At 41.7% G+C, this 27,319-nt stretch overlaps 1 protein-coding gene across 4 annotated transcripts; it reads left to right on the top strand.

The window, feature by feature from the left end:
- Window positions 1–632: 632 nt before the first annotated feature.
- Window positions 633–26,829, top strand: LOC139666050 (hexokinase-1). Of its 4 annotated transcripts, none has more exons than XM_071545139.1 (21): window positions 633–1,018; window positions 8,383–8,545; window positions 13,312–13,460; window positions 13,588–13,707; window positions 13,955–14,050; window positions 14,187–14,286; window positions 14,393–14,576; window positions 15,819–15,974; window positions 16,107–16,191; window positions 16,577–16,722; window positions 16,953–17,145; window positions 17,289–17,400; window positions 18,345–18,493; window positions 20,378–20,497; window positions 20,858–20,953; window positions 21,049–21,148; window positions 21,256–21,439; window positions 21,664–21,819; window positions 22,880–22,967; window positions 23,291–23,436; window positions 24,460–26,829. In XM_071545139.1, exons 1-21 carry the CDS (start codon window positions 956–958, stop codon window positions 24,605–24,607), a joined length of 2,754 nt encoding a protein of 917 aa, XP_071401240.1. In that variant the 5' UTR covers window positions 633–955; the 3' UTR covers window positions 24,608–26,829. The 4 variants fall into 4 exon arrangements, with proteins under 4 accessions (XP_071401240.1, XP_071401239.1, XP_071401238.1 ...); XM_071545138.1 differs by having other exon boundaries at window positions 16,104–16,191; XM_071545137.1 differs by having other exon boundaries at window positions 16,104–16,191; window positions 20,858–20,983.
- The last annotated feature ends 490 nt before the right edge of the window (window positions 26,830–27,319 follow it).

Here is a 27,319-nt window from a genome sequence, read left to right as displayed (position 1 = left end):
GAGACATAAAGAGAGAGAGAGAGAATGATACAGGGAGACGTAAAAAGTAGTTTAAGAATAGCAGAAACTTAATGACCCCACCTCCTCTGTGTGTGAGCTGTTCTCTCTCTGAAACGTGCAGAGTGGAATGTAGCCCTACGACTTCCTTTTTTTATTTTTTACCACGATGTAAAACTCAGACTCCCTCCTTCCTCTTCCCTCCTCACCTCCCCCCTCTCTCTGTGTCCCTCCCTCTCTCGCCCTCTCTAGCTCTCCTCCTCCCTAATTATCCAGTTCTTCTGTCTCTCTCTCTGCCAGTCAGACTCTCTCTCTCGCTCTCTCCCTCTGCCCCCCCCCCCCCCCCCCCCTAGATTTGCCTCAAAGGCTTCGACACACCATCAGCCAATCACAGAAGAGAGGATGTGGCACTTACCCCCCAGTCACTCAAAGCCCTAACCAATCAGATCACAGGTAGTGGGCAGGGCTCAAGTTCTCGCCCTCCCTCCCTCTCTCTCTCTCTCTCTCTCTCTCTCTCTCTCACTCTCTCTCTCTCTCTCTCCTGCAGCTAAACTTGCTGTCTCACTCATGCTTCCTGGCTTCAGATACATGCTCACACACACACACACAGAGAGAGAGAGAGAGAGAGAGAGAGAGAGAGAGAGAGAGAGAGAGAGAGAGAGAGAGAGAGAGAGAGAGAGGGAAATAAGAGCTGTAGCAGTGTGCTATACAGTCTTAGCCGCACATGCAGCAGCTCTGCCTATTTTAAACCACACCGGATTGTACTGAGGACCTTTTTATACCTTCTACGGCGTGTGACAGATTGTATATGCGAAGTAGAGACAGACTTCGGGTCGTTATTTTTTACCTTTTTTGGTTTTTCTCCATCTGAGAAAAACCAAACGTGTGTGAACGTGTGTGTGTGACCAGAGAGCGTGTGTGTGCTAGTGTGTGTGTGTGTGTGTGAGAGAGGACCAGGATGATTGCGGCCCAGCTACTAGCCTACTACTTCACTGAACTCAAGGATGACCAGGTTAAAAAGGTGAGTGCTCTCATCTGTTTCTATCTCTCTCTCTTTCTCTCTCTCTCTCTCTCTCTCTCTGTCAATTTGTGACATTGTGTGGGTGTGTGGGTGTGTGGGTGTGTGTGTATGAAAGAGAAAGAGAGATAGAAGAGAATAAAAAAAGGAGAGGAGAGGTTGGGAGGACAGGAGAAGTATGTGTTGTAGAGGTCATTGAGTTTATTTGTACTGTCATCTTTATAACTGAGGCTCTCATTTTAATTTACTTTTGGACTTTAGTAGATCTTTGTTATATAATATATAGTTTGAGGGATGTGAATAAAATATATGTTGGGAGAGAAGCAGAAGAGAGGAAAATTATAGCAGAGTGTTTCAGAGATCATTGAGTTTTGTTTTCACCGTTATATTTAAGGCAGGCAGGTTCACTGAGCTGGTAACTAACTGGACTGAAGTGTGCTTATAGTCAGGCGTGTCAGTGACATGACAGTGGGATCTGTGTTAGGTGACATGATATATGCTGAGAGGTGTGGCAGAGAGGAGGAGAGAGGATGAAAGGACAGGAGAGGAGAGGAATGAAAAGGTAGAATTGGAGAAGAGAGGAGAGAAGCCGTTTTAGAGGTCACTCTGTGTCTTTATGTCGTCATTAAAATGAGACTTGCACATTCATTTCCTTGAGTAGATTTCGAAAGAGAAGAAAGACGAAAAGAGAGTTGAAGGCAGAGCAGAGAGGTCGAGGCTTTAAATAACATAAATTATTCAGTAACAGAAATTAACAAAAAGTATCAGCACTTTGCAGCAGTCCAGGGTCAAGCAACCCACTGACTTAATCATCATTATCATTGTAACAACTCTAGGATTATGTTCTATTTTTTATTCAAAAGTCTTTCTGCTGTAGCTGTACTGTGTGTGTTAAAGGTAAAAGAATGAGATTCATGATTGAGTATGAAAAAGTTAGGATTAAGGTGAGAGAGGGAGGAAAGAAAAAGGAGGGAGGGAGGAGGGAGGAGAAGAGTCAGAGGTCTTGAACGACATGAATATGTGTCTTTCATAACTTTGCCCCCACAGTTATGCTGCTGGTCTAAAACTGACTTGACCCGTTATCCAGCCTCAGAGCTGTGGATCTGAGGAACTGAGTCTTTCCAGTCACTGAGACCCCAGCAGTTCCCAGTACTTCCTGATAGAAAGTTTCATAACCTAAAGTTGCCAGGCAACAAATACAGTTACAGCAATAAATTAAATAGTACACTACACACAACATTTAGTTCCACAAATTAAAAACTGAATCAGTGGAGGTTAAAATAGTTCTAGACCCCTCAATGTCACAACTTTTACACATGCAATTTGGTTATTTGGTTGCACAGGCTATTTGGTACACTGACTGTACAAAATATTACTTCCTGATATTAAGTTGCAGCCCCTTTTACCCAATCAACTTCTCCGTTGTCTCCAAGCTTCAAAATCCTTCTGTAACTTGTCTTCTTCTCTTTATCTACATCTCCTCCTTTGTGATTAGTGTAGATAATAATAATAATAATAATGATAATAACAATAATAATAACAATAATAATAACAATAATAATAACAATAATAATAAGGGAAATTAATAAGGGACAATGGATTTTACCTGGATTCACCTCATCACTGTACTTCATGAAAAGAGTGAGATTCCGTAATATTTTGCACACACATGTGTACATGGTATTTTCAAGTTTAACGGTTTAATGGATTTTTTTTTAGGCCTTGGGCCATTTCCTTCATCACACTTCTATTTACATTTGACATTATCCAAGGGCCATTTGCCAATGTGTGGCTTTGTGATTACAATTTGGGGCAGGGTCCCTTTAAGGTCGCTTACTGATGATGTCACAAATCAGCGCCAACTGCTGTAAGCGCTGGTCCCTCTCATGTATAAATGGAAAAAGTTAACAGCTACCACTCTCCCATCTCTACCACTCCCTCTCTCTTTCCATTTCCTCTCTCTCTCTCTCTCTCTCTCCTCCCCCTCTCCAATCACTTCAATTAAGCAATCTTTATTTATACAAGCTGATACACAAAGCTCTCCTCCCCAGGTGTGCCCGGTGCACAAAGGCAATTCAATGTCTATAACAGTAAAAGATATTTATCAATACACAGGATGTGATGTAACACAATACATGACACCTCCCGCCTTCCTCTCATCTCCTTCCCTCTTTACTCCTGCTCTCTTCCTCTCGCTGCCTCCCTAAAATAGGCCAGCTTTGAACCACGTGACCATAGGTGACAGGAGGAGAAGGCTTAGGCAGCACACACACACACACACACACACATACACACACACACCAGGGCCAGTATGTAGTGTTAGGCCTGCCAGGTGTGTAGCTATTGTAATAGTGATAACCTTTCCTGAGAGCAGGGTTTGGTGTTTGTCTTGTAAATTGTCTGAACAACAACTTCACTAGCTGCTAAATCCCCCGTCACCCAACCCCCCACTTCATCCCAAACACACACACAATTAAAGGACAAAGATGATCTCATGGCTAATATGCTTTCAGGGAAACTGTAACTTGTGGTGTATCTGTGGATGTCAAAATCAGCTGAGTACACCTTGTCTCCACTGCAGTGTCCTTGACTGTATGCACTGATATAGGCTGCGTTAGAGGGCATCCCAAAGCAGTGTGTGTGTGTGTGTGTGTGTTTGTGTGTGTGTGCGTGCGTGTGTGGGTGTGTGTGTGCGTGTGTGCGTGCATGTACATGTGGTGTATGATGAGGGAAGCGAGAGGAGAGGGCAATGTAGAGGACAGTATTTTTCCACATGAGAGTGAGAGTGAGAGTGAGAGAGAGAGAGAGAGAGAGAGAGGGAGAGAGAGAGAGAGAGAAAGAGAGAGAGAGGGAGAGAGAGACGTCAGGGCCGTGTGTGTGTGCACGACAACACGCACACGTACATACACAGCGGAGTCAGGTTTCATTGCTTCCCTGAACCGCCTCACTGTGACGAGACCATTGTAGAGAGGAGGAATGCAAACAGGGGCGGAGAGAGAGGGAGTGAGAGAGAGAGAGGAGAGAGAGAGAGAGAGAGGGGAGGAGGGGAGGTTGGGAAAGGTAGGGAGAGAAAGAAGAAGTGAGGAAAGGAGAAACAAAAGAGAGACAAACCCATACCAAGAAGCCCAAGGCAGTGTTAGGAAAATGTGTCAGAGGTGTGTTGAGGGGACAACATGGCCTTTACAGACTCTCTCTCTCTCTCTCTCTCACACACACACACACACACACACACACACACACACACACACACACTGGAGGATGTGGAAACCCTTACTTATTTTGGTTCAAATCAAACTGTAAAACAGAGAGTGAAATTAATTTTAAAAAGTGAAGGTGAATCAGAGTCTGGGCGTAGGTATTATATTTTAGTTGTTGTTTAGTTTAGTTGATTTAGTTGATATTGTTTATATATTTCTGCATGTATGATCCAAATGGACTGCTCTTTGGGTGCTGTCAGCAAGCTGGACTTTTAAACTGAGCCAGTCAATTGTTCTTAGAGTGATGTACTGTACACACTGTAACCTACAGCAGAGGTATTTATCCGTGCTGTATGAGATCAAATGGTGGCCTGCTGTAAAGTGCTGAGGCATGGTTTCTAGCTGTGAAGTGCTGAGTCATAAAACAGTGATGCTAATTTAGCTCCTGCTGTGGGAGCTTGGCCTGGGGCCAACACAAGTGTTTTGGTTTGATATGGAGAAATGTGGAGGATTTCTCTTTTCTTATGTAATTAGGCTACAGCTCATTAAGAGCACACTCTTTCCTAGCCAGTCCATTTGAATACGAATACATTTTATTTAAGCAAGTTAGCTGACAACAAGCGCATTCATATTTAAACGGTGTTCTTGATTCTTAGAGATAATGGTGTTCATCCTTAAATCTCTTCTTTCTGTCTCTAAAAATGCTAGTATGCCTAATTTAATTTCTACCCTATTTTAACAGCAAGAATAGCATAGTAAACTACTCAACGAAAACACAGTACTCTGAAAGTGTGTGAGCCACCCCTAAAATCTGGTGAATAGGATAGGGAAAATAAACTGTAGGTTCATTGACAAAAGAACATTTCCTTGACTTTAACAGGATGTAATTTAAAGCAAAGTGAGAATGTGTATGCACAGTAATGTAGGTTACAATGTTTCATGAAATAAAGGAGCTTTCTTTATTCTGGGTTTTTACTTTGTATTCAACAGAGATGTTCTTTGAGCAAACTGCAGATATTTGTGGTGCAGTAGCTCTTACACAACTACCTCACATTTCCCCAGGCTGGTTAGTTGACCTGGGTCATAGAGAATTTAATACAGAAATAATTTTTGGCATTTGTATTAACCTGCTTGGTTCCTTACCAGAGGGGCATGGTTTTACGTATCAGGACAAATCACATAGCGTCACGTAAGTTGTCAGTCACAAAGAAAGTACTAAGTTGACTTTCAAAATGCTTTCCTTTGATTGCGTAGTCTTTGCGCAGCTCACTGTATTGTATTATGTGGCAACTCTATTCATCCAGTACTGCAACCAGGCGACAAACTGTGAAGAAATATTTGCAAATACTATTTGACCCCAGTCTGCTGACTAGTGGTATAGTATAAATATATATCTATTCTGAATGCGTTTAGTTTATCAGCTGAGTGAGAAAACAGATTAGGACACAGATAAGGAATGTCTTTGTGGCAGAAATGTGTGTGTGTGTGTGTGTGTGTGTGTTTATGGTGTAATAAAACAACAGATGCTGAGTGCAAGCAGTGATGTCAGTAGGGAGGGATGCAGGCTCACAGGAGCAACACACGCAGCAGCATGTTACTGCAGTTAAAATGTCACTTCAAACCGCCACACCACTCCACCCTACCGTACTCTAGTCTAAACCATGACCTGGGACCCAAAATGGGCCGTAGGCTTGTTTGCGGCGGGGTCCAGGTTAATGAGCTTTCAGCCTGGGGTGAGACAGGACATTTAGAGGGAATATAGGGAATGTAACACTCCCACAGAGCTGTTAATGGAGGGACTGGTTCAACTGTACACCAGAAGTACTCTAGTACTTTTTGCAGAGCTGCAGCACACTTTTAAAACAAACACAAAAAAATCCATGCTACACCAAGTTGTTTGGAAATGTCACCCAAAAGCCACGTATTATCAAATAAGGAGTCACAAGCTGTACAAGGCCCGAAGGAGAAAACATGTGATTATAAGACAGCTTGGAGTCTTATAATCAGCAGTTTTTGTCATCAGATCACTCTCTTGCTTTTTTACATTCAATATGTGACCCCCCGTCCCTGTTGACTCACACCCTCATTGTTCTAACATACAGTATGATTGAATGGTCAAACATCAGATCCTCTTTTGCCTTTGCTAAATTCAGCTGTCAGTGCCCATGCCTGATGCCAAAGCAAAATTGCCCATCATCTGCTCAATAGTTTCCGACGCATCACACTGTTCACTTGCTTGTTTCACATTATTCTAGCATTTTTTTGTCATGTCCCAATCCCAAACAGCATACATTTCTTTGATTTTCTTTGGTATTTTAGTACAGAAATCTGTGAATTCTGATGATTTCTTTATGCCAAAGTGTGCGATCTGCTTACAATATAAAAATGTGGTTATTCACAAATGTTTCCCTACCAAAAAAGCCAGTTGGGCTGTGGTCAGCAGCAGCAAATCCCTTCCTCCTTGTACATTCACACTCTGGCATTGTCCTGAACCAGTAACACTGAACCAGGCTAAACAGGAAATACAGTTAATGTCTGACTTCTAGAACAGGAAGTAACAACATTCCAATACGACGTTTCTTAGTATGAATAATACGAGTAAATTGTCACGTGGGGCAATAACTGACTTCACCGCACACACACGCCTATGTGGGTGTGTGTGTGTGTGTGTAAACTAGTTTGAACCTACTGTGAGTGTTGCCATGTATCTTATATATCTTACATATACTGTAAGTCATTGTTATGAAACCAGATGATGATAATAATCCAGTTATAGGTCCTACTGACAACTGGAAGACTTAATCCTGCTCAACGTCACTCTCTCTCTGTGTGTTTTACAGAGCAAGTCATGATGAACAAGGAAACTAACATGAGTATGTGTACGTGCATAATATCCTGCTCTGATTTGTCATACACTCTTCCATCATAAATTTGGTATTTTCTTCATCATACTGGTCACACCCACATACAAACTAGTGTGTGAGTGTATGTGTGTAGTATCCTGCTCTTGATTTGTCATACTCTTCGATCATAAATCAGGTACTTTCTTCATCACACACTGTGATGCAACAGTGGATTTCACCAAGTGTGTTTAACATCCTGTTCCTTGAAGGTCGGATAGTTGAAGCTGTTGTGTGTCTATGATAATTTACACAATGAGCAGTTTCAGCCGGGCAATCTGACCGGTCAAAGATACATTCCAGCCGTGCTGATAATTTCCATACGGCACGGCTAGCTGTGCTTTATCAAGTATGGAATTGGCTACTGTGCTTACCCTTGTGGTAACCAGGGTGCTAGTTGTGACCTTTCTTGCTTTCTCCTGTTTTTTTTATTCTTGGCGGACCTCATATCTAGCTGCCTCACTGTCGTACCCATAATACGACTGGGAAAGAATGTCCTTGTGGGTAATATTACCTTGATAACAGTACAGAATGTTACTGAGTGTGATACGCCCTGTGCTTCCTGGTCTCTCTGTGTCTCACACTGACAGTGCTGTGGGTTTTGTTAGCTCTGACTGTTGTCTGTTCCATACATAACAGATGTAATCAAAGTGCTTCAGAAAATTTAACACATGGCAGCAGTACTGGCAAAGGGGAGTCATTATCTGTACGCTTGTCTGGTTCCTCTCTCTGGGGTCAATTCAGTTTCAATTCAGTTGATTCATTCTTCTTGAGGAAAGACTGAAAAAGTTACGGCTAGAGAAGTTGGTCATATCCTGTGCTTCCAGTTTATTGAGAATGAATTGACCAATGAGTTGCAGTTTTACAACTGTTTATTGCTGGCCAGATGTCTTTGGGTGTGTGTGTGTGGGTCTGTGGGTGTGAGGGTGTGTGGATGTGTGTGTGTGTGTGTGTGTGTGTGTGTGTGCGTGTGTGTGTCTGTGTCTGTGTCTAATCTCTGGGCTACTGGTTTTCATTCATCTCTGTCACCCCCCACCTTCCCAAGCACACACTGATGACATGTTTCAGACTGATAATTACTTATTAATTAAGTGATGCTCTTGTTATAGATGGACAAGTATGAGAACCATTGGTAGGGTTGTGCAGATGGATATTAATAATAATAATAATGTTGCTGCGGTTACAGACTGATGACGGTTTTGATTGAAGATGGTCAAATACTGATACTCCTATTCTTCTTCTTATTTGCTGTATTGTTATTGTATTTCAGATTGATAAGTACCTGTACTCCATGCGGTTCTCTGATGAGACGTTATTGGACATCATGCAGCGGTTTCGCAGGGAGCTATCCAGCGGACTGGGGCGGGACACAAACCCCACTGCCACGCTGAAGATGCTGCCAACGTTTGTGCGTTCAATCCCTGATGGCTCAGGTTAGTACCTCTAACCCTAAACCCAAACCCAAACCCAAGCAATTTTATGGTGAAATCTGAGTGTGAATGAATGATTTGTCAACACTGAGTGAGGTCTGAGTGCAGGGTCAAGGACACTTCAGCAGGACAGATGATTGTCGACATGGGGGCTTGAACCCAGGTCTAAATTCAGTGCTAGCTATAAAGAGAAAATGATCTACTGAAATGACATGACACTTTTATTTTGCAAATGAGGCCAAATCTGTGTAATATTCTTCTCGGTTTTTTTGGCTTTTTCTTGGTTTTAGCTGGTCTGCCTCGATTTCACCCAAAAGATAAAGTTACTGACACAATGGAGACTGGACAATGGAGACTCTATTTTGCAATGGAAACAATGAAAGCTAGATACAGTATGATGACAGATACCCCTCAGGTTTGGGTAGAGTTACAGTCAAAATAGAAAATAGTCCTTGTCTTTACGCTTAGGCAATATCATATTCAATGTCACAACGTTGCCAGTACAGTGTATTGTGAAGCAGAGAGACAGAACAGAAAAGGTTCATTCATTCATTTTCTTTGCAAAACCAAAACATATTCCTCTGTGATGACAGCCAACGAACCTATGAAGAACCACATAGAGTGCAGATAGATTAGATTATTAGCAGAAGCAGAATATAGAATATAGAACATATTGATACCATGTTGTGTTATGCACAGGAGGACAGTTTATTGACAAAAAGCATGATGCTGTACCTCTCTCTGACTTTGTCAAGTGCTTATCTAGCGTCCCCAATCCCTTACTTACAATCTCACCCATCTCACCCATAATCAAAAGGCAGAGCTGCTGCTTCCTAGTGGCTTTGTGACGCATACCATGCACGCATGATATTATGGATTTTAATCTGGTTCATGATCCATGCTGCACGTCATCCCCTCTCTCTCCTCGTCATTTTGTCTGTCACTCTCTACTCTCTACTCTCTACTCTCTCTCTCTATGCTGCCATAGCTTTGTTCCTATGTTATACATACTGTACTAGGGGAGGAAGTTGGAAGACTGGCATCTGTGCACCAGAGACAGAGAGATAGATTGCGTAACTGAATCAGCTCAATCAGAATGGAAGCCAAGTGCCCTCCTTCTCCTTTTCTCTCTTTCTCTCTCTCTCTCTCTCTCTCTTTCTCTCTCTCTCTCTCTCTCTCTCTCTCACTCACACACACACACACACACACACACACAAATGAATACAGGTATGCAGGAGGTACCTCCAATACTGATTTACACTGAAATATCCTCAACCACAAACTGGGCACTAGTGCACTGATATTTAACGATACAGTGATGATGTATATTGAAAAAAACATGCCTACAGTTTTTAACATAATAATAATTTTTTCACAAATCTTAATTGCATAAGCAAAATTGTCAGTTTAAATAAAGGGAAAAAATGGTGTTGTTGCACCTCCATGTATTCTGTTAGGTGCTTTATGAAGCTATATATACTGACTAATTTAATCTGATCAGATTTTTGCCCCACCTGTTTCCATGTCGACTAAAATTGAAAATGAAACATTATCTCTGATAGGCTCTTGACCAGGTGCATGGCTACCATGAATCCCTTGTTGGGGTTGGTCAATCATTAACCAATAAGCAGGAAGTTAATCATGCAACAGGACAGAGCAGGGAAGGGTTAAGCAAACATGTATACGTGCATGCACACACACACAAACACAAATACACACACATGCATATAAACATACAATGGCAAACTGCAAATAGTAGCTTCTCTGCAGTTCATCAAATCAGTTCATTCATTTATTCATCCATTCATAAGAAAAACAAATCACAAATCAACACCTAGCCGCTGTGATGATGTAGATCTAATTCTCATCTTTTCTGGCTTTAGCACCCTAGAGTCATAGTTTTGATAAATAAAGACCCCTAAAATCAAAAGCATGCCAAGCCATGATTCTTAAATATAATACAATAATAAACACTTGAGTATCCATGCACAGAATGAGAGTGACAGTCTGTTTCACTTGATTACCAATTGGAGATACATTAGTCTCAAGGCAGCAAATCATTAGATATGCATTGAATTCCAAATTGGTGTTTTCTTTTTCTTTTTCACAATTTTGAAACCATGATTGAACGCATCCCTGCTGTAGAGAGTATCTAACATAAGAGGACTATCCTCCACGGGTCTCTTCTCTCTTCCTCTGTCAGTATTTACATTCCTTACTGATAGCAGTATCAGTCAGCCTGTGCCAACTGAACAAAATCTTCCTGACCTTGTGTTCTGTTCTGCACACACTGTTGTGGCACAAAAACATAATAATATGATATTATACGGCTCTACACATAGACATTATAACCTTTACCCAGAAACAATGTGATGCAGCACTTGGGCTGAATGGTTCTTTACCAAACAGTACAATATTAAATCCTTTCTTTCTGAAACCGCACTTTTGCTGTTAGAAAATGTGTGTTTTTCTTGACCTACAAATCCATGGTCTTCCTCCAAAGTCCTTTTCTGCTGCAGCAACACCAAGAACTTTCTGACCAGCAGAACATCCTGTCAGGACTTCTAGTTACAGTTTGATTTGTTTGTGCTGAATCACTGGGCCATAGGAGTCAGAGGGGGACACATTGTGTCAGTGATCAGTTATTTGATCCCTGAGGGAAATAAGATTGATTTACTGTAACTGACATCATGATGTTTACTGCTTCTTATCAAAGGTTAAAACACTAATTGGCGCTATTACCAGCGAGCTATGATAAGCAATGCAATAATGTTTCAATTTGTCTCATTACAAAGTTATTAAACAAGTAAAAAAAAAAAAAGGTGTTTTTACCAGTAATTGTACGAGATAAGTGGCACTACACACACTTTTGTGTTAGAAAGGTGCTGAAGGCGAAGGATCCCTCTATTCTTTCATCCCTCTATCAGCAAATCTCCTGAACTCAGGACATAATGAGGGGCTGTGTTGCATGTACTTGAATGCACTTATGTCTGCACTTGTTTGTGCTATGCACTTTGTGTCTGTTACTGCACCATAATTGTATGTATTTTTATGTGGCAGCCTTTATGTCCAAGACAAATTTCCCTAGGGACAAATAAAGTAATCTTGAATCTTGAATCTTGATAAACTAGTTCAAAAAGCAAGAACTGCACACAGTGGAGGGACATTCATCACAGAAAGTGACTACACCTGTGAAGAAACAGTTAATGTTTTGTCATTAGGTTTTCATTTGCTGATAATGTAGAATACATACAATAATACACTATATATTTTAGAAAATGCATACCAGTACTGACTATGTACAATATTCACATAGGTGTACAAATAACAATAGAAAACAACAGAAACCGCAGAACAGGCCTAGCTTGGTAAAAAGCACCTTTTTTACTTGTACTGTATATTACTCAGTAAATACCAGTTATTTTAATGCTATAACTAAGTATTACATATATTTTACTTGGATATTACTTAGTTATTTCCAGTTATTACTATGCAATTAATGGGCTATAATTTTTATCACTATTAGCAAATCTGTGTCCCATGGATGGCTCATCCTTTGAGTGTGTTGTTTATTTAGTCAACCCGAAGTTCACTGTGAAGTTGATTCATCATGTAATATAAGGGTAGCTCTTGAATTAGATACTGTTACCTGACTGAGTTGTCTCAGAGGTAAATACATTCCCTGATACCAAGCTGAAGTGCTCCTACCTGGCAACAGTGAAGGTATTTGAAAAGCTGACAGAGACCACAAACTGGGCACTAGTGCACTGATATTTAACGATACAGTGATGATGTATATTGAAAAAAACATGCCTACAGTTTTTAACATAATAATAATTTTTTCACAAATCTTAATTGCATAAGCAAAATTTTCAGTTTAAATAAAGGGAAAAAATGGTGTTGTTGCACCTCCATGTATTCTGTTAGGTGCTTTATGAAGCTATATATACTGACTAATTTAATCTGATCAGATTTTTGCCCCACCTGTTTCCATGTCGACTAAAATTGAAAATGAAACATTATCTCTGATAGGCTCTTGACCAGGTGCATGGCTACCATGAATCCCTTGTTGAGGTTGGTCAATCATTAACCAATAAGCAGGAAGTTAATCATGCAACAGGACAGAGCAGGGAAGGGTTAAGCAAACATGTATACGTGCATGCACACACACACAAACACAAATACACACACATGCATATAAACATACAATAAAACTGCAAATAGTAGCTTCTCTGCAGTTCATCAAATCAGTTCATTCATTCATTCATCCATTTCTTGACTTAATGCTTCATAGATTTTGGAGTAGGCCTAAGTACAAGGACAGGTTTGGCCCAATTCCTACGTCTCTTTTCTAGCTCCCTGATGCTCACAAAAAGCTGAAAATGCTGAAAAAGACAGACATACCTTATCATAAAATGCCATTTAAAACAGCTTCATCCTTTCATAGACCACTCCTTCTCCACTTTGTTCATAGAGCACACATTGTGTGACAGGTTGATTTACAGTAGAGTAGTTTTCTATGCGAGTTGCCTTGTGGTGTTTGCTAAACTAACAGTAGGAAGACAAATTGATACAGCACACTCTTCCTGGTTGGTAAATTAAAGCTGCTGCCCCCAACTCCACCCCACCTTGTATGGAAAGGAGATTTTAGCTGTCTAAACTATTATGCAACAGCCAAATAGACATTTCTTTGTTTCTCTCCCTCTCTCTCTCTCTCTCTCTCTCTCTCTCTCTCTCTCTCCCCATCCCCACTTTCTCTCTGTCCACAGAGAAGGGAGACTTCATTGCGTTGGATTTGGGAGGCAGTAACTTCAGGATTCTCCGTGTCAAAGTGAGCCATGAGAAGAAACAGACAGTTCAGATGGAGAGTCAAATCTATGACACACCGGAAGATATCATACACGGCAGTGGAACAAGAGTAGGTTTGCACTAAAATGTAGACACACACACACACGCACACACACACACATTGTATGGCCTGTCTCTCTTCGACTCCAGCTGTTTGAACATGCAGTTTCTCTCTCTTTCCACCTCCCTCTCTCCAGCTGTTTGACCATGTGGCAGAGTGTCTTGGCGACTTCATGGAGAAACACAACATCAAAGACAAGAAACTGCCAGTCGGATTTACCTTCTCCTTCCCGTGCCAGCAGACCAAACTAGACGAGGTAAGACAGATAGATTGACAGACCGAATGTGCAAACTGCTATGTAGTCGACTTCTTTGTGATACACTACACGTTTATATAAAGTTTAGTACTTTGTGGAAGCACACTGCAGTCCATTTATAGCATGGGTTTCCCCAATTGAACAGAAGCCCTTTGTAGTGTTAGTGCCAGACTCTACCCAACAAAAGTAAGACTCCATTACTGTAAGTAACAAAACTCTCTCTCTCCCATCTCCTCCCTGTCTCTAGGGCTATCTAATAACATGGACAAAGCGTTTTAAGGCCGGTGGAGTGGAGGGGATGGATGTCGTCAAGCTGCTCAACAAGGCCATTAAGAAACGAGGAGTGAGTCTTATCCTCTGAATCGTTTGCACTCATTTGATGCCACAGCATTCAGTTATTCAGTCATCGGTTATCAACTTATTCATCCAAATAACTAAGAATTTGTCTCTATAATTGTGTATGTATATGTGTGTTGCAGGACTATGATGCTGACATCATGGCAGTAGTGAATGACACAGTGGGAACCATGATGACCTGTGGTTTTGACGACCAGCGTTGTGAAGTCGGCATTATCATTGGTACTAGAACAGTCTAGTATATTTGAATATTCAAGTGACGAAACAAATTGAAAAATGTATTTGCCATTGTTGCAAGTAACTAATATCTATCTATCTATCTATCTAGGTACTGGGACCAATGCGTGCTACATGGAGGAGCTGCGTCACATCGACCTGGTGGAGGGAGACGAGGGCCGGATGTGTGTGAACACTGAGTGGGGAGCCTTCGGAGACGACGGCAGGCTGGAGGACATCAGGACGGAGTTCGACAGAGAGATAGACAGAGGCTCCCTCAACCCCGGAAAACAGCTGTATGTAACTACAAAGCAAAAGTGTCAGAGTCCCAAAACCCGACACCTGCATGTCACAATTATACCAAAACTATCATAGATAGTTTTGGTATAATAGTGATAATAGTGATAGAATAGTGATAGACATCAGCTCACTTGTACCTGAAGAACTAATGTAAATGATAATGTGCTAATTTATACTAGTGCTCTATCTATCTATCTATCTATCTATCTGTCTATCTATCTATCTGTCTGTCTGCCTGTCTATCTATCTATCTATCTGTCTATCTATCTATCTATCTATCTATCTATCTGTCTGCCTGTCTGTCTATCTATCTATCTATCTATCTGTCTGTCTGTCCATCTGTCTGTCTGTCTATATCTATCCTTCATAGGTAGAGGGATAGACTGAGGGCTCGATCACACAGGATGTGTTTTGAAGGCTGAACAATGTGAGGCGCGCTGCACTGCCTGTTTTTGTTGAAACCTGCAAAGTAGAGCAGCCTGTTTTGTGTTGTTGTTGCTAAGTAACCACAGAATCAGCTGATGATCAGCTGTCAATCACTCAACCAGCTGTTGTTTATGGTGCCAGCTAGAGAGTAAGGCTAACATGATTTAGTTAAATTATACAATTTTAAACAATAAAAATTCATGATAAAAAGTTACTAGACATTTTGAGCGCAGCACTAATTTGTTTCCAGCGCTGCTGTTTTCTGTTTGGATCATGGTAGCTCCATTTTGTGAAGCAATTAAATTCTTGGTAATCCGCCATTTTTATTGTTTACAAGAGTCGCTGCAGAAGTGCTGCCTCTCTATTGATCTGATTGGACGGTAGAGAAAACACTTTTTTCAACTTCCAACTCTTCCAAAAACACAAGGCGCCTTGAAAAAAATGCAAGGTGACCATCAACGCAAAAGCAGCAGGCAAAAAGCTTCACTCACATTGAAAAGGCACAGGGAGAAAAGGCTTCCCTCTGCTGCTAAAATCACATCCTGTGTGATGAGGCCCTGAGGCTTCCTCAGCTCTGGAAAACAGCTACAGCTCACAGTGTAGGGCTACTGTGTCGGACATGGTTAGCTTTGGTTGGCTGGCTGAAATGCCAGACATCAATATGAACATAGGACCTAAGCCTATGTGAGAACATGCAAAACGTTTTGCTCATCAGTGATATCTATAGGCCGATCCAAAGCTCATAATACATTTAACTAGAGGTTTCTGAGTAGATTTTTATTTTTTTGACCCACTCCTTCCCTCTGTCCTAGCTTTGAGAAGATGGTCAGTGGCATGTACATGGGGGAGCTGGTCCGTCTTATCCTGGTGAAGATGGCTAAAGAAGGCCTGCTGTTTGAGGGAAGGATCACTCCTGAGCTGCTCACTAAAGGGAAGTTTGAGACCAAGCATGTCTCAGCTATAGAGAAGTAAGTCACACTACAGGACTATACATTTAAGTAACATGCATTTCCATTATACTCAGATATTCATTCAAATTATATCCATTTCTAGCCCCTCATAGTCTCTCTCTCTATCTCTCTCTCTCTCTCCTTCAGGAGTAAGGAGGGCTTAAGTAAAGCCAGAGAGATTCTGATCAGGCTTGGCGTGGAGCCAACAACCGACGACTGCATCGCTGTGCAGCATGTGTGTATCGTTGCTGAATTTATTTTTCACATTGCCGTACATTTTTTGCACCATGTCTAATGTCTGAGGTTTTAAAGCAGGCTCTGCTATAATATCTGTAAACAGTTTGCTTAAAATAAGGGGTGCTTGGCTGATCTTATTGTGTAAGTCATAAAGTCCATTTTGCATGTTTTTTAAATGTTTGGCAAGATAAATCAAGTGAACCATAGAGAGTATTCGAGGCCTGATATCCATGTTTAGTGTTACAGTATGTGTGTGCCATCATGGTGCTTAATGGCATTCTCTCTCTTCTCTTCTCTTCTCTTCTCTTCTCTTCTCTTCTCTTCTCTTCTCTTCTCTTCTCTTCTCTTCTCTTCTCTTCTCTTTTCTTCTCTTTCTGTCCCAGGTGTGTACCATTGTGTCTTTCCGCTCTGCCAACCTGATAGCTGCTACACTGGGTGCCATCCTAATGAGGCTGAAGGACAACAAAGGAGCGGCACGGCTCCGAACTACCGTAGGCATCGATGGATCCCTCTACAAGATGCACCCACAGTGAGTGACACTGAGACATAAACACATATACAATTATAGATAGCCTACCTATCCATGCTCACATTTTACATCAACAAACTAGACCCTAAACTTAGTTACACTACTAGACTCTAGAAACAGTATTGCCATCAAAGGGTCACTAAGGTCACTCTACTATATTCAGTCTGAAGAAGCAGAAATTTCTTAAAATTAAATAAAAGAAGCTAACTGCTCTTTTAAATCTATTTCAGATATGCTCGCCGTCTCCATAAGACGGTCCGTCGTCTGGTCCCAGACTCTGACGTGCGGTTCCTCCTGTCAGAGAGCGGCAGTGGGAAAGGCGCAGCCATGGTGACGGCCGTGGCCTACCGACTGGCCGACCAATCACGTCAAATCGACCATACGCTGTCAGAATTCCGCCTGACGACTGAACAACTGCTGGAGGTGAAGAGAGAGAAAGAGAGACTGATAGAGAGTTTAGTGAATGAGTATGTGTGTGTGTGTGCGCGTGTGTGTGCGTGTGCGTGTGCGTGTGCGTGTATGAGTGTGTGTTAGGGCACTAACCACAGTAGTCTGTGTTTCCCTAGGTAAAGAAGCGAATGAGGATAGAGATCCAGAATGGCCTGTCGAAGAGCACTCAGGACTCTGCTACTGTCAAGATGCTGCCAACCTTTGTACGAAGCACACCTGACGGCACAGGTGACACACACACACACACACGCACACACACACACACACATATACACACACAAAAACCCTCAAACACTCATTCATGCTGGTAATTTCCAAGAGGAAGTGTGAGTATACATACTGTATGTGTGTGTCTGCGTGTGTCTGTGTGTGTGTGTGTGTGTGTGTGTTAGAGAGAGAGGGAGAGAGAGAGAGAGAGAGAGAGAGAGAGAGAGAGAGAGAGAGCAGCTAAGATCATTACTCAGCAGCTTAGTAGGTGATTACAGCTGATTTACACCACGTTCTGCCTCCCTGTGATGGACACAGCCTTCAGCCAATCACAGCTGTCTATCTCTAAACTGGAGGCATCCAAATCTCACATACCTATAACCAGTGGTCAGGTTGGTCATATTCAAAACCCCAATCCAGAATTTATCTGGCCATATAAAAGCTAGATATATTCACATAGATTCATTGAACATGGAAAACGTTTCTGAAACCAATTCACAACTCAACAAACAGGTCTGTTTTAATAAAATGTACAAACATTATCAACAGAAATAAACATTTTATAGCAGTGGCTCCGGTAGCGAGGCAACAGTGTTAAACACGGGGGAACCAAAATTCTATTATAGATTTGGCCTTTAAAAAGTAGATTGGATAGAGGAGTGCCTAAAAATGCCTACAAATTCCACTCAGTTTTAATTCCTTCTGTTATTCAGGGAGATAAGGCACATTATGTATTCTAATCATATGCATGCTCTGTCACTCATCTACCCTCACACTGTTCCCTGCCTACAACTAATTAGCATATAAATAATATGGAAAGTGTGTCTCCAAAATATCAGCATTTCAGGAATTAAGAAAAACCTGTTTGGGAGCATTGTACAAGGCATTTCTAAGCTTTAATGAGGTACAACTTTGACATGGTTACTGTTGTATTTATTTGTCTATGTGTTTGTCTGTGTGTCCAGAGAATGGTGATTTCCTGGCACTGGATTTAGGAGGGACCAATTTCAGAGTTTTGTTGGTCAAGATTCGTTCTGGGAAGAGGAGAACGGTGGAGATGCACAACAAGATCTATGCTATTCCTCTGGAAGTGATGCAGGGGACAGGAGAGGAGGTGAGACAGACGATACAAAATCAAACAATCCATTTGTCTGTGTTTGAAGGTATGCAAGGTACTGGTGCGGAAGTCAGAAGGACCGGGAGTGATTACTGAACTGAAAAGCTTTGAACTTAACCTCTTGTTACCTTAGTGGCACTGTATGGGGTAAGTAGGTAGTTAGGAGGTAGGAAGGTTGTTGCTAGAGAAGTATGCAGGTAGGTAGATTAGAAGTAGGAAAGGAGGGAGAGAGTTAGGGAGGTGGATGGGGCCGCTGGATTAGCATCGAGTTGACAGTCTTAAAAACACAGATTTGAACTTCAGTCCTGTGCGCTGGCTGAAGCTAATCCTGTCTGTCACCTCTGACCTCCTCACCTGCACCGTGACCTCCCTTCTGTTTCCCTTTGTCCTGTGCTGCACCATGACAAGATCAGGATAAAAACTGCCAGTGTTTTGCCATCACATTTCTCCGGTATTTGTTTTGCATTCCAAACAGCTCATTTTTTATAATGATAATAATAATAATGAATTTTATTTATATAGCACACTTTAAAATACAACAAAATCTCAAGGTGCTTCACAGAAAGAGTAAAACAATCATAGCACAACATTAAAACTGGTCAATATACACAAAAAAAAAAAAAATCATGCGATTAGGCATAAACCAAAATAAGGGTTAAAATAAGATGGATAAAATAAGAGATAACAATTTAGAGACCCAAGTTTGAAGGGAAGGCACAGATGAACCGGGACCCTAGGGGAAAGCAGAGAGGAACAGGTGAGTCTTAAGATTTGATTTAAAAACAGCGAGTGAGTCTGAGGCCCTAATCGTTCCTGGGAGCTGATTCCACAAGCGTGGCCCCAGTGACGAAAAGGCACGATCTCCCATGCTTGTCAGCTTTGTCCGTGGCACAGCAAGAAGATTTGAGCTGCCAGACCTGAGTGTCCGGGGTGAGGATTGAGGGGTGAGGAGCTCCTGAAGGTAGGTTGGACGGGTGCAATTTATGGCCTTGAACACCAGGAGGAGTAACTTGAAGATGATCCGTTGGTTTATTGGGAGCCAGTGAAGGGAGTGGAGGACTGGGGTGATGTGCTGTGATTTCCGTGTTTTGGTGAGAACCTGGGCGGCACTGTTTTGGACATATTGTAGTGATATTGTATTATATCACTTCTTTAGCCCTGTGGCGAGCATGTGAGTGGGTGAGGGAGTGGGCTCAGATCCCTGCACTAATCAGGAAACTCAGGGCAGAAGAAGCAAACACGACATGGTCTCTCCTCCCTCAACAACTTCCATTGAGCCCCCCCTCCATTAGCCCCTAAAAGTGGCCAACAGTAGAAGACTGTGTGTAGCCCTCTTACCAATAAGAGTAAGAATTTCACCCTTCATTAACTTGCCTGCATGGTTAAATAAGTGACACACAACAGATAAGAGTTACAAAATACTTATATACATGGTGGACTTACAGGTCCAATATACAGTATATGGGCCTTAAATTCTCCATTCTCCATCATGGATCTATACTGCCACAAACCTAGACAAAATGCTGTAAAGGGAAAACAGTTCTGTATATTTGAACACCCTAAACGCACAAATCCCTTAGCCTGTCGTCATATTAAATATTACTTTCACAGCATAAATGTGCAGAGTGGATGTTTTTCAGTCGATTAAGTCCCTGATGTTGGGTTTGCCTTTTTAAAGCCAACAGTGATTTGTTTTTTTCCTTCCTATACTAGAATTCAATTATTTTGTTAATATTTCCAGGCAGCAAATACAATTCTGGATAATAAACAGCTAATATTGGAGATGGCAAGAAAATATTCCAAGAAGTAAAAACTGAAAAAAAGATGACTTTTTGATTGAATAAAGCTTCATAATATATCACATCTTTCTTCTTTCTCCAGTTGTTCGACCATATAGTGCAGTGTATCAGCGACTTCCTGGACTACATGGGGATGAAGAACGCTCGTCTTCCTCTGGGCTTCACCTTCTCCTTCCCCTGCCGGCAGACCAGCCTGGACGCTGTGAGTCTTGTTTCCCATCTGACATGCTGTCTTCCGTTCCACAACACTGTCACTTCCTCATGAACTCATACTTCCTGTGAACCCCAAACCAGCTGTGTCTCCAAACCAGACTCTCTGAATTTACATAATAAATTTAGTCGTATGAACTGAATACTGAAATCATGTACTATGTGCTGACCATGAAATAATTCAACCGAAGTGAAAACATGAAAATCATCAAAATTAGACTAGAGTTATGAGGTTCTCACGTGACAACAGTGGTATGCAGAGCATGAATTTTAATTTTTTGTGTGTGTGTGTGTTTGTGTCTGTGTGTGTGTGTGTGTGTGTGTGTGTGTGTGTGTGTGTGTGTGTGCGCAGGGTATCCTGGTGACGTGGACCAAGGGTTTCAAGGCGACAGACTGTGAGGGAGAAGATGTGGTGGGACTGCTGAGGGAGGCGATCAAGAGGAGAGAGGTAGGACAGGAGGAGAGGAGAGTCTGTCCAGTTCTACAGTAACACATGGTGCTGTGTACTCCAGCCTAAAAGTCTTATCACCCTTTCCCCTTAAGGAATTTGACCTGGATGTGGTGGCCGTCGTCAACGACACAGTGGGAACCTTGATGACCTGCGCCTACGAAGAGCCCACCTGTGAGATCGGACTCATCGCTGGTTAGTTTGCATCATGCTGTCTCTTTTTGATGACATAAAAAGCAGTCAAGACTCTGAGAAGTCTGCCATGTGCATATCTATCTATTTATCTGTCTATCTGTTTATAGGTACTGGCAGTAATGCATGTTACATGGAGGAGATGAGGAACATTGAGATGATAGATGGAGATGAAGGACGCATGTGTGTCAACATGGAGTGGGGGGCTTTCGGAGACAACGGTTGCCTTGACGATATAAGGACAGAGTACGACCGCACCGTGGATGACTTCTCCCTCAATCCAGGCAAACAAAGGTTAAAAACGCAGACACACACACACACACACACACACACACAGGGAAACAGATATCTGACACACACATTATGTCCACACATACACACTTATTACTGTAATTGTGTCCCTCTATTTCTTGGATTGATGTCTACATAAGTGAGACTAATATGAGACTGTGCATGTATATGTGTGTGTGTATGTGTGTGTGTGTGTGTGTGTGTGTGTGTGTGTGTGTGTGTTACAGATATGAGAAAATGTGCAGTGGCATGTATCTTGGTGAAATTGTGCGGAACATCCTGATAGATCTGACCAAGAGAGGCTTCTTGTTCAGAGGACAGATCTCTGAAACACTGAAGACCAGAGGCATCTTCGAGACGAAGTACCTCTCACAGATAGAGAGGTAGGACACTGAGCACTGTGTGTGTGTGTGTGTGTGTGTGTGTGTGTGTGTGCGTAGTATCCTGGGCTTTTGAATCATGTCTCTACAAACTTTGAAAATGCCAAAAACTCACATTTTCACACATTGTCACATATTTTCATCAGTAGGATCATGCTCAGTGCATCCATGCTCAGTGCGTCTACAGTCCACATCTGTACGCATTTTAACAGTTTTGATTATTAGCAATCTAGCATCAGAGCATGGTGGATTTAAATCTGGCATAATTGCACCATAACTGTCCCTCAATCTACTTTATGCTGCATTAAATCTTTTCATCTCAGGGCAAGGATTGTTTTTAGCTTAGAATAAAATAAAATACAAAAACAACAGATATTTGATAAAGTATCTTCGCTCATTTTGGGGTTTTTTTCTCTACAGTCATCTGCACTTAAAAAAAAAAATTAAATTAAAAAATAAAAATTACAGTGACTAAACAATTTGGTTCAATTATGCAATGCTGCATACACTGAACACTGAAGAGGTACAGCTTGTCAGGTGGGTAACAACTGGTTTGGTAAAACAGCTGCAATGTCATAACTCATAAATGAGGAAAATCACAGTGACTATTAAACTATTTAGCTCAAGCATACAACACTGCCCACACTGGTTCCAGGCCGACTTTCAAGCCACTTGCCAGCCAGTGGTCGTGTGTGACGTGATTCTAGCCGACTTCGAGCCAAATAGGTTGTTGAAACAGATTAGTCTGTCATAAGATAGACTCGCTTTAGTGCTAAATACTAATCCAGGCACTGTCAAACAAATTTAACTCAAATGACTTGGAACGTGCTCAGGCAACTATGAGCAGGGATAGAGCAAACAGAGATTTAAAACTGAGGGTGCATTTAATTTATCTGAGGGTGCAGCACCCTGTGGAACGGCACCCGCAACAACCATGTTTGCTTATATCACTATTAGGCCACTAGTGTTCCTAGTTTCCAAGCCTGTACTCCTGTTCTGTTGTGTACTCCGGTTTATTGTTCCCCTCTGCTAATGACATGTCAACCTTTACGTCTTTCTCTAGTGACAGGCTGGCTTTACTACAGGTGAGATCCATCCTGCAACACCTCGGGCTGGACAGCACCTGTGATGACAGCATCATAGTCAAAGAGGTAAGGTACAGTACTGTCCTCTGTATTTGAGCTGGACAGTTGTCAACTCAAACTCTTGACTCTTATTGCAGCTCAGGTGCTGTGTATGAGAGAGTACATGCCAGGGGGCATTGTGAAAGAGTCTTGAGACCCACAATGCCTTCTTGTCAGCCTTGCCCTGTGAAAGGGGCTTGGAGTGTGACTGTAAAGGAGTTAACAGAGAGAGATGATAAGTCACATTCATTTTCCAGATACAGGAGTGATATCACATTGTGCGGCTCAGCTAACTGGGGCAGGACTGTTAAATGTTGTAATGATATCGCTTTTCATTGTTTCATTGTTAGGTGTGTGGAGCAGTATCACATCGTGCGGCTCAGCTGTGTGGAGCAGGAATGGCGGCTGTGGTTGATAAGATCAGAGAGAACCGTGGATTGGACCATCTGAACATCACTGTAGGGGTGGACGGGACGCTCTACAAACTACATCCACAGTGAGCAGAATTCATTAGAAATCCCTCAAACAAAACTACAATCCACTGTCAATGGAAGTGCCTTGCCTAGATCTAGACTAGGTGTGCCTGGGCCATTCGCTTCTGTGGTAAATAAACTACGTTCTAAAGAATTCTTGCCCTTATTCTAGCTCAGCTAATTTCACATGGCAGCTATATTTCATTTACTTCATACTTAGCATGGGAAGCACTATAGATATAACAAGGCAGACTGACCTGGTCTTTGGACAAAAAAACTTGGACACTGTGTGATGAGCGGAATTTCAAAAAATTCTCAAGTAGGTCGAAATCAACAGCTACAGCATCTGATTCACCTATCATGGTGCCAACAAGGTGATTTTTCAGTCTTTATTTCTCAAAAGCAATTAGCGACAAATTTAGCTACTTTTTCGGACTAAGGGAAACAATTTTAATGTGTTGACTGGACAAATTACTATATGGCTGATGCTGATGTACGTAAATTTTCACTATATGCTTGCACATATGCTTCACTCTCTTCCATGGTGTGTTTCCCACACCATGGAAGCCACCATGTATAACATAAATGTATAACATAAATTAAATATGGCCAACTGTACCAGAAATTCCAGAATGATACCAGTTAAATATAAAAACTCTCACTCTACCTCCAGTTTCTCTATGCTAGCTAAAGCCAGACAGCTCCACTAACTGATTCAGGCAGCAAAGAACCTCCTGCCAATGAGCCATGTGGGCCCTGGCTGGCCTATGCATGTTTGAAAATATTTAATATTGAACTTGTTAAACTTGTTAAAAATGTGAAACTTGTTAAACTTGTTAAACAGACAAAATTCTTGGGCCAGTTGCCAGCTGTGGCTGTCCCACCTGCTGGCACATCCTAATAGCAGGCCAACTATAAACCATGATCTCATTCACTGTAGTGGAATTCCAAACAGTTAAGTTCAATGGGCTGTCTCTTTAAGGTAACATGGTACAATGTTTATCACTTTACTGCATAACACTGTAACATCTTTTTTCTCTCTCTAGCTTCTCCCGGATCATGCACCAGACAGTGAACGAACTCGCTCCTCAGTGTAGCGTCAACTTCCTGCTGTCGGAGGATGGCAGCGGGAAAGGAGCCGCGCTCATCACAGCCGTGGGCTGCCGACTGAGACTGGAGCTGAACAATAAATAGAATATATCTCCTCTGTCTTGCTGTTATCTCCCCCTGTCTCTGCTTTTCCCCTCGCCTCTCCTCTGTACTATTGTTCCCTTTCCTCACCTCCCAAATTAGACCATCCCAGCTTTAAACCTATCACACTCCAGTAGCTGCTTTAGCCAGCGTACGTGAGAGGGAGAGATTGCTTTGTCTACTGTGTTAAATTGCAGAGTCAGGCACTATGTTGTAGTTAGATGATGTTTGATTAGCCATTGTAACAATATCCACACTCTTGAGAATCTTGCCGTTTTGTGATTTCTGAAGTTAAAGTTATAGAGATAAAACACGCACATTCATCTTCTGTGGTGCAGGACTAAAAAAAAAGAGTGTACACACTCCTATAATTCTTGCATGCGGTGTTTATCTTCGCCGTCTGGAGGATCCCTATGATGAGCTAAGTGCAATAATTTGTAGATGTTGTGGTCCCAGCCATATTGCAAATTTGGGTGAAAGGAAGTGAAAGTGCAGGGATTGTTCATAACTGCAATCTGTTGCAATATGCAACTGTTGCAAGGAACCAATCATTTGATTCTTGCGAGATCTCTAGTAGCTGGAGGGACTTGAAAACTGCTTTAGACCAAAGTCACCGACAGTCTGTCTGTCTGTCTTTCTGTCTGTCTGTCTGCTGTAGGCTACTCACTGCCTGTGCAGCAAGATGTAAAAGGGATATGAGATGATATAAAAATATGTATAATGAGATAAAAGGGAATATTTTTGCTTTAAAGTTTCTAATATCTCACCCAGGTATAATACAATATACGATACATACATAGTTGCTATTTATTTTATTTTTGTATTGGGTGATGTTGGATGTTACTGTTGCAATAATGACATACACAGAAGCAGCCATTGTAGAAGTCCCATCAGCCTGAGCCTGTCTTGTATTGGAGGATTTCTCAAATCATTCCTCTCAGGTTGAGCAACAGTTTTGCATCAGGGCAGAAGCATGAAAACCGAAGGACTTCTCCCATGGCCTGATCTGTAGGGAAAGCCATGCAACGTGACTTGCTGGATGTGCAGATTGGGTCTTACTTGTTATGGCAATTTTATTGTACTCTATAGTGTACTCTACTGTAAAATATGTCCAAAGAGCACTTGTATTTTACTATGTAGAATACTGTTGTTGGTAGTAATCAGAGCTATTGATACTAGATAGATTTCAGGTTGTATTATGGGCACTATAGTCTTAAGTGTTGGCTGCAAATGTGTATCAGTTCCCTCCATAACATCACCATGGTGAGATGCCCAACATTCTTAAGATCAGCTGGAATCGACAGTTACTTAGCAACAGCCATGGTGCAGGATTGTGGAGCCAACATGGATGCCAGTGAAACAACAATGGACAAACTATATGTCCCTTGTAGGAATATTACAGCAGCTGAAACCTGAAGGGGAATTTAAACATTCTGGCAAGAAAGCGTCTCCCTGAACTCACCCAGTCAGCTGCACTCCTCCTAAAAGCTGAGCAGGAGCTTATTCAACCAATTAACCTGTCGCTAATTCACAGTCCAGCCCAGGCATTTGTTGCAACAACAACTAATGAGTGGCCAAATTCACAAATAGTTTTGTTTTCCTTATTAACAAATCAAATATTCACATTAATAATTAAAATAGCAGTTCAGATGAAACATACTTCACAGACTGGTGAATCTGTTCTCTGGCATTTTTTTTGAGACAGATTTTTATTCTACATGAAGATATCCTAGGCTATAAGACGACACAGGCTTCTAACTAGAAGATCAGTTTAGAAGTTTTATTATGTGACCTGGGGTGTTCATTATAAGTTTTATGGTATCTCTATAGGGCAGGGTAGCTCACTGGCCCGTGACAGCTATGGTGCAGGACTAGATCTTTGAGACTCTAGATTGGTAGTCACAATTACAATTCTGGCCAGTGAGGGCAAGTTAGCACCAGCCCAATCTGAAACTACTACCAGCCATGGGATAGCAAGCTAGTGAAATTTCCATTCCTAGTTCCCTCAAACTGCCAGGCTAAAGAAAGCAAGCCTCCCTCTCTAGCAGGTCCCATGCTACCCTGCCTTTTAGCCACACTCCAGTAGTCAGTCCAAAGCTACCCCCCACCCCACACGCACACACACACACACACACACACACAAACTTAAACTCTTTGTTTCTGTTCACAACCCTCAGACTGTATCTATTCAACACTGTCAATCAATCACTAAATAAAGACAAACCTGTGTCAATCCGATTGTGTAGTTCTTTCATTACACCAGAGATTTTACACACGTGTGTCTGGATACTATTCTACTGGACGTAGGGCAGCAGTGTGTTGGAGGTTGGAAGTGTTGGGCTGCTGTTTTGACCTCTGACCTCTCTGTAGATGGGGGACGTGAAAAAAATAAAATCGCAACAACAATCAATAAAATATGACATTATTCACCTGGTGGTCTGGACACCTTAGGAGAGTGCAAGAAGATTTTCAGGATATAAAAGAAAAGCAGCTATAGCATACAAATATATCATCACATTTATACGTTTTTGTTTAGTTTGGCTTTAGTTTTTGTAAAATAACTGATATATTTAACTTTCAATAATGAATCAAGTGAATCACACCAAAAAGCTCACTGTTATGTGTGGATACCCATGAGGGGGATCACCTTTGTTTTTTTTTTTATCCCATTTGTTGTTGAGTTCTTTGTATGCAGAGAGAGAGAGAGCGATCTCA

Source organism: Centroberyx affinis, unplaced genomic scaffold (genome assembly GCF_046629955.1).
Source record: "Centroberyx affinis isolate AG114_WGS23_722 - 3 ecotype Tasmania unplaced genomic scaffold, CSIRO-AGI_Caff_v1 ptg004778l_1, whole genome shotgun sequence".
NCBI classification, from domain to species: Eukaryota; Metazoa; Chordata; class Actinopteri; order Beryciformes; family Berycidae; genus Centroberyx; species Centroberyx affinis.
The sequence above is the reverse complement of the archived record's forward strand: the minus strand, read 5'-3'. Positions and strand labels throughout refer to the sequence as shown.

Bases quoted from the DNA above. Each gene is read 5' to 3' on its own strand.
- LOC139666050 (XM_071545137.1), top strand. From the start codon at position 956: ATGATTGCGGCCCAGCTACTAGCCTACTACTTCACTGAACTCAAGGAT. The intron at 1,019-8,382 runs GTGAGTGCTCTC...ATTGTATTTCAG, and splicing joins AGGATGACCAGGTTAAAAAG to ATTGATAAGTACCTGTACTC. The intron at 20,498-20,857 runs GTGAGTCTTGTT...GTGTGTGCGCAG, and splicing joins GGCAGACCAGCCTGGACGCT to GGTATCCTGGTGACGTGGAC.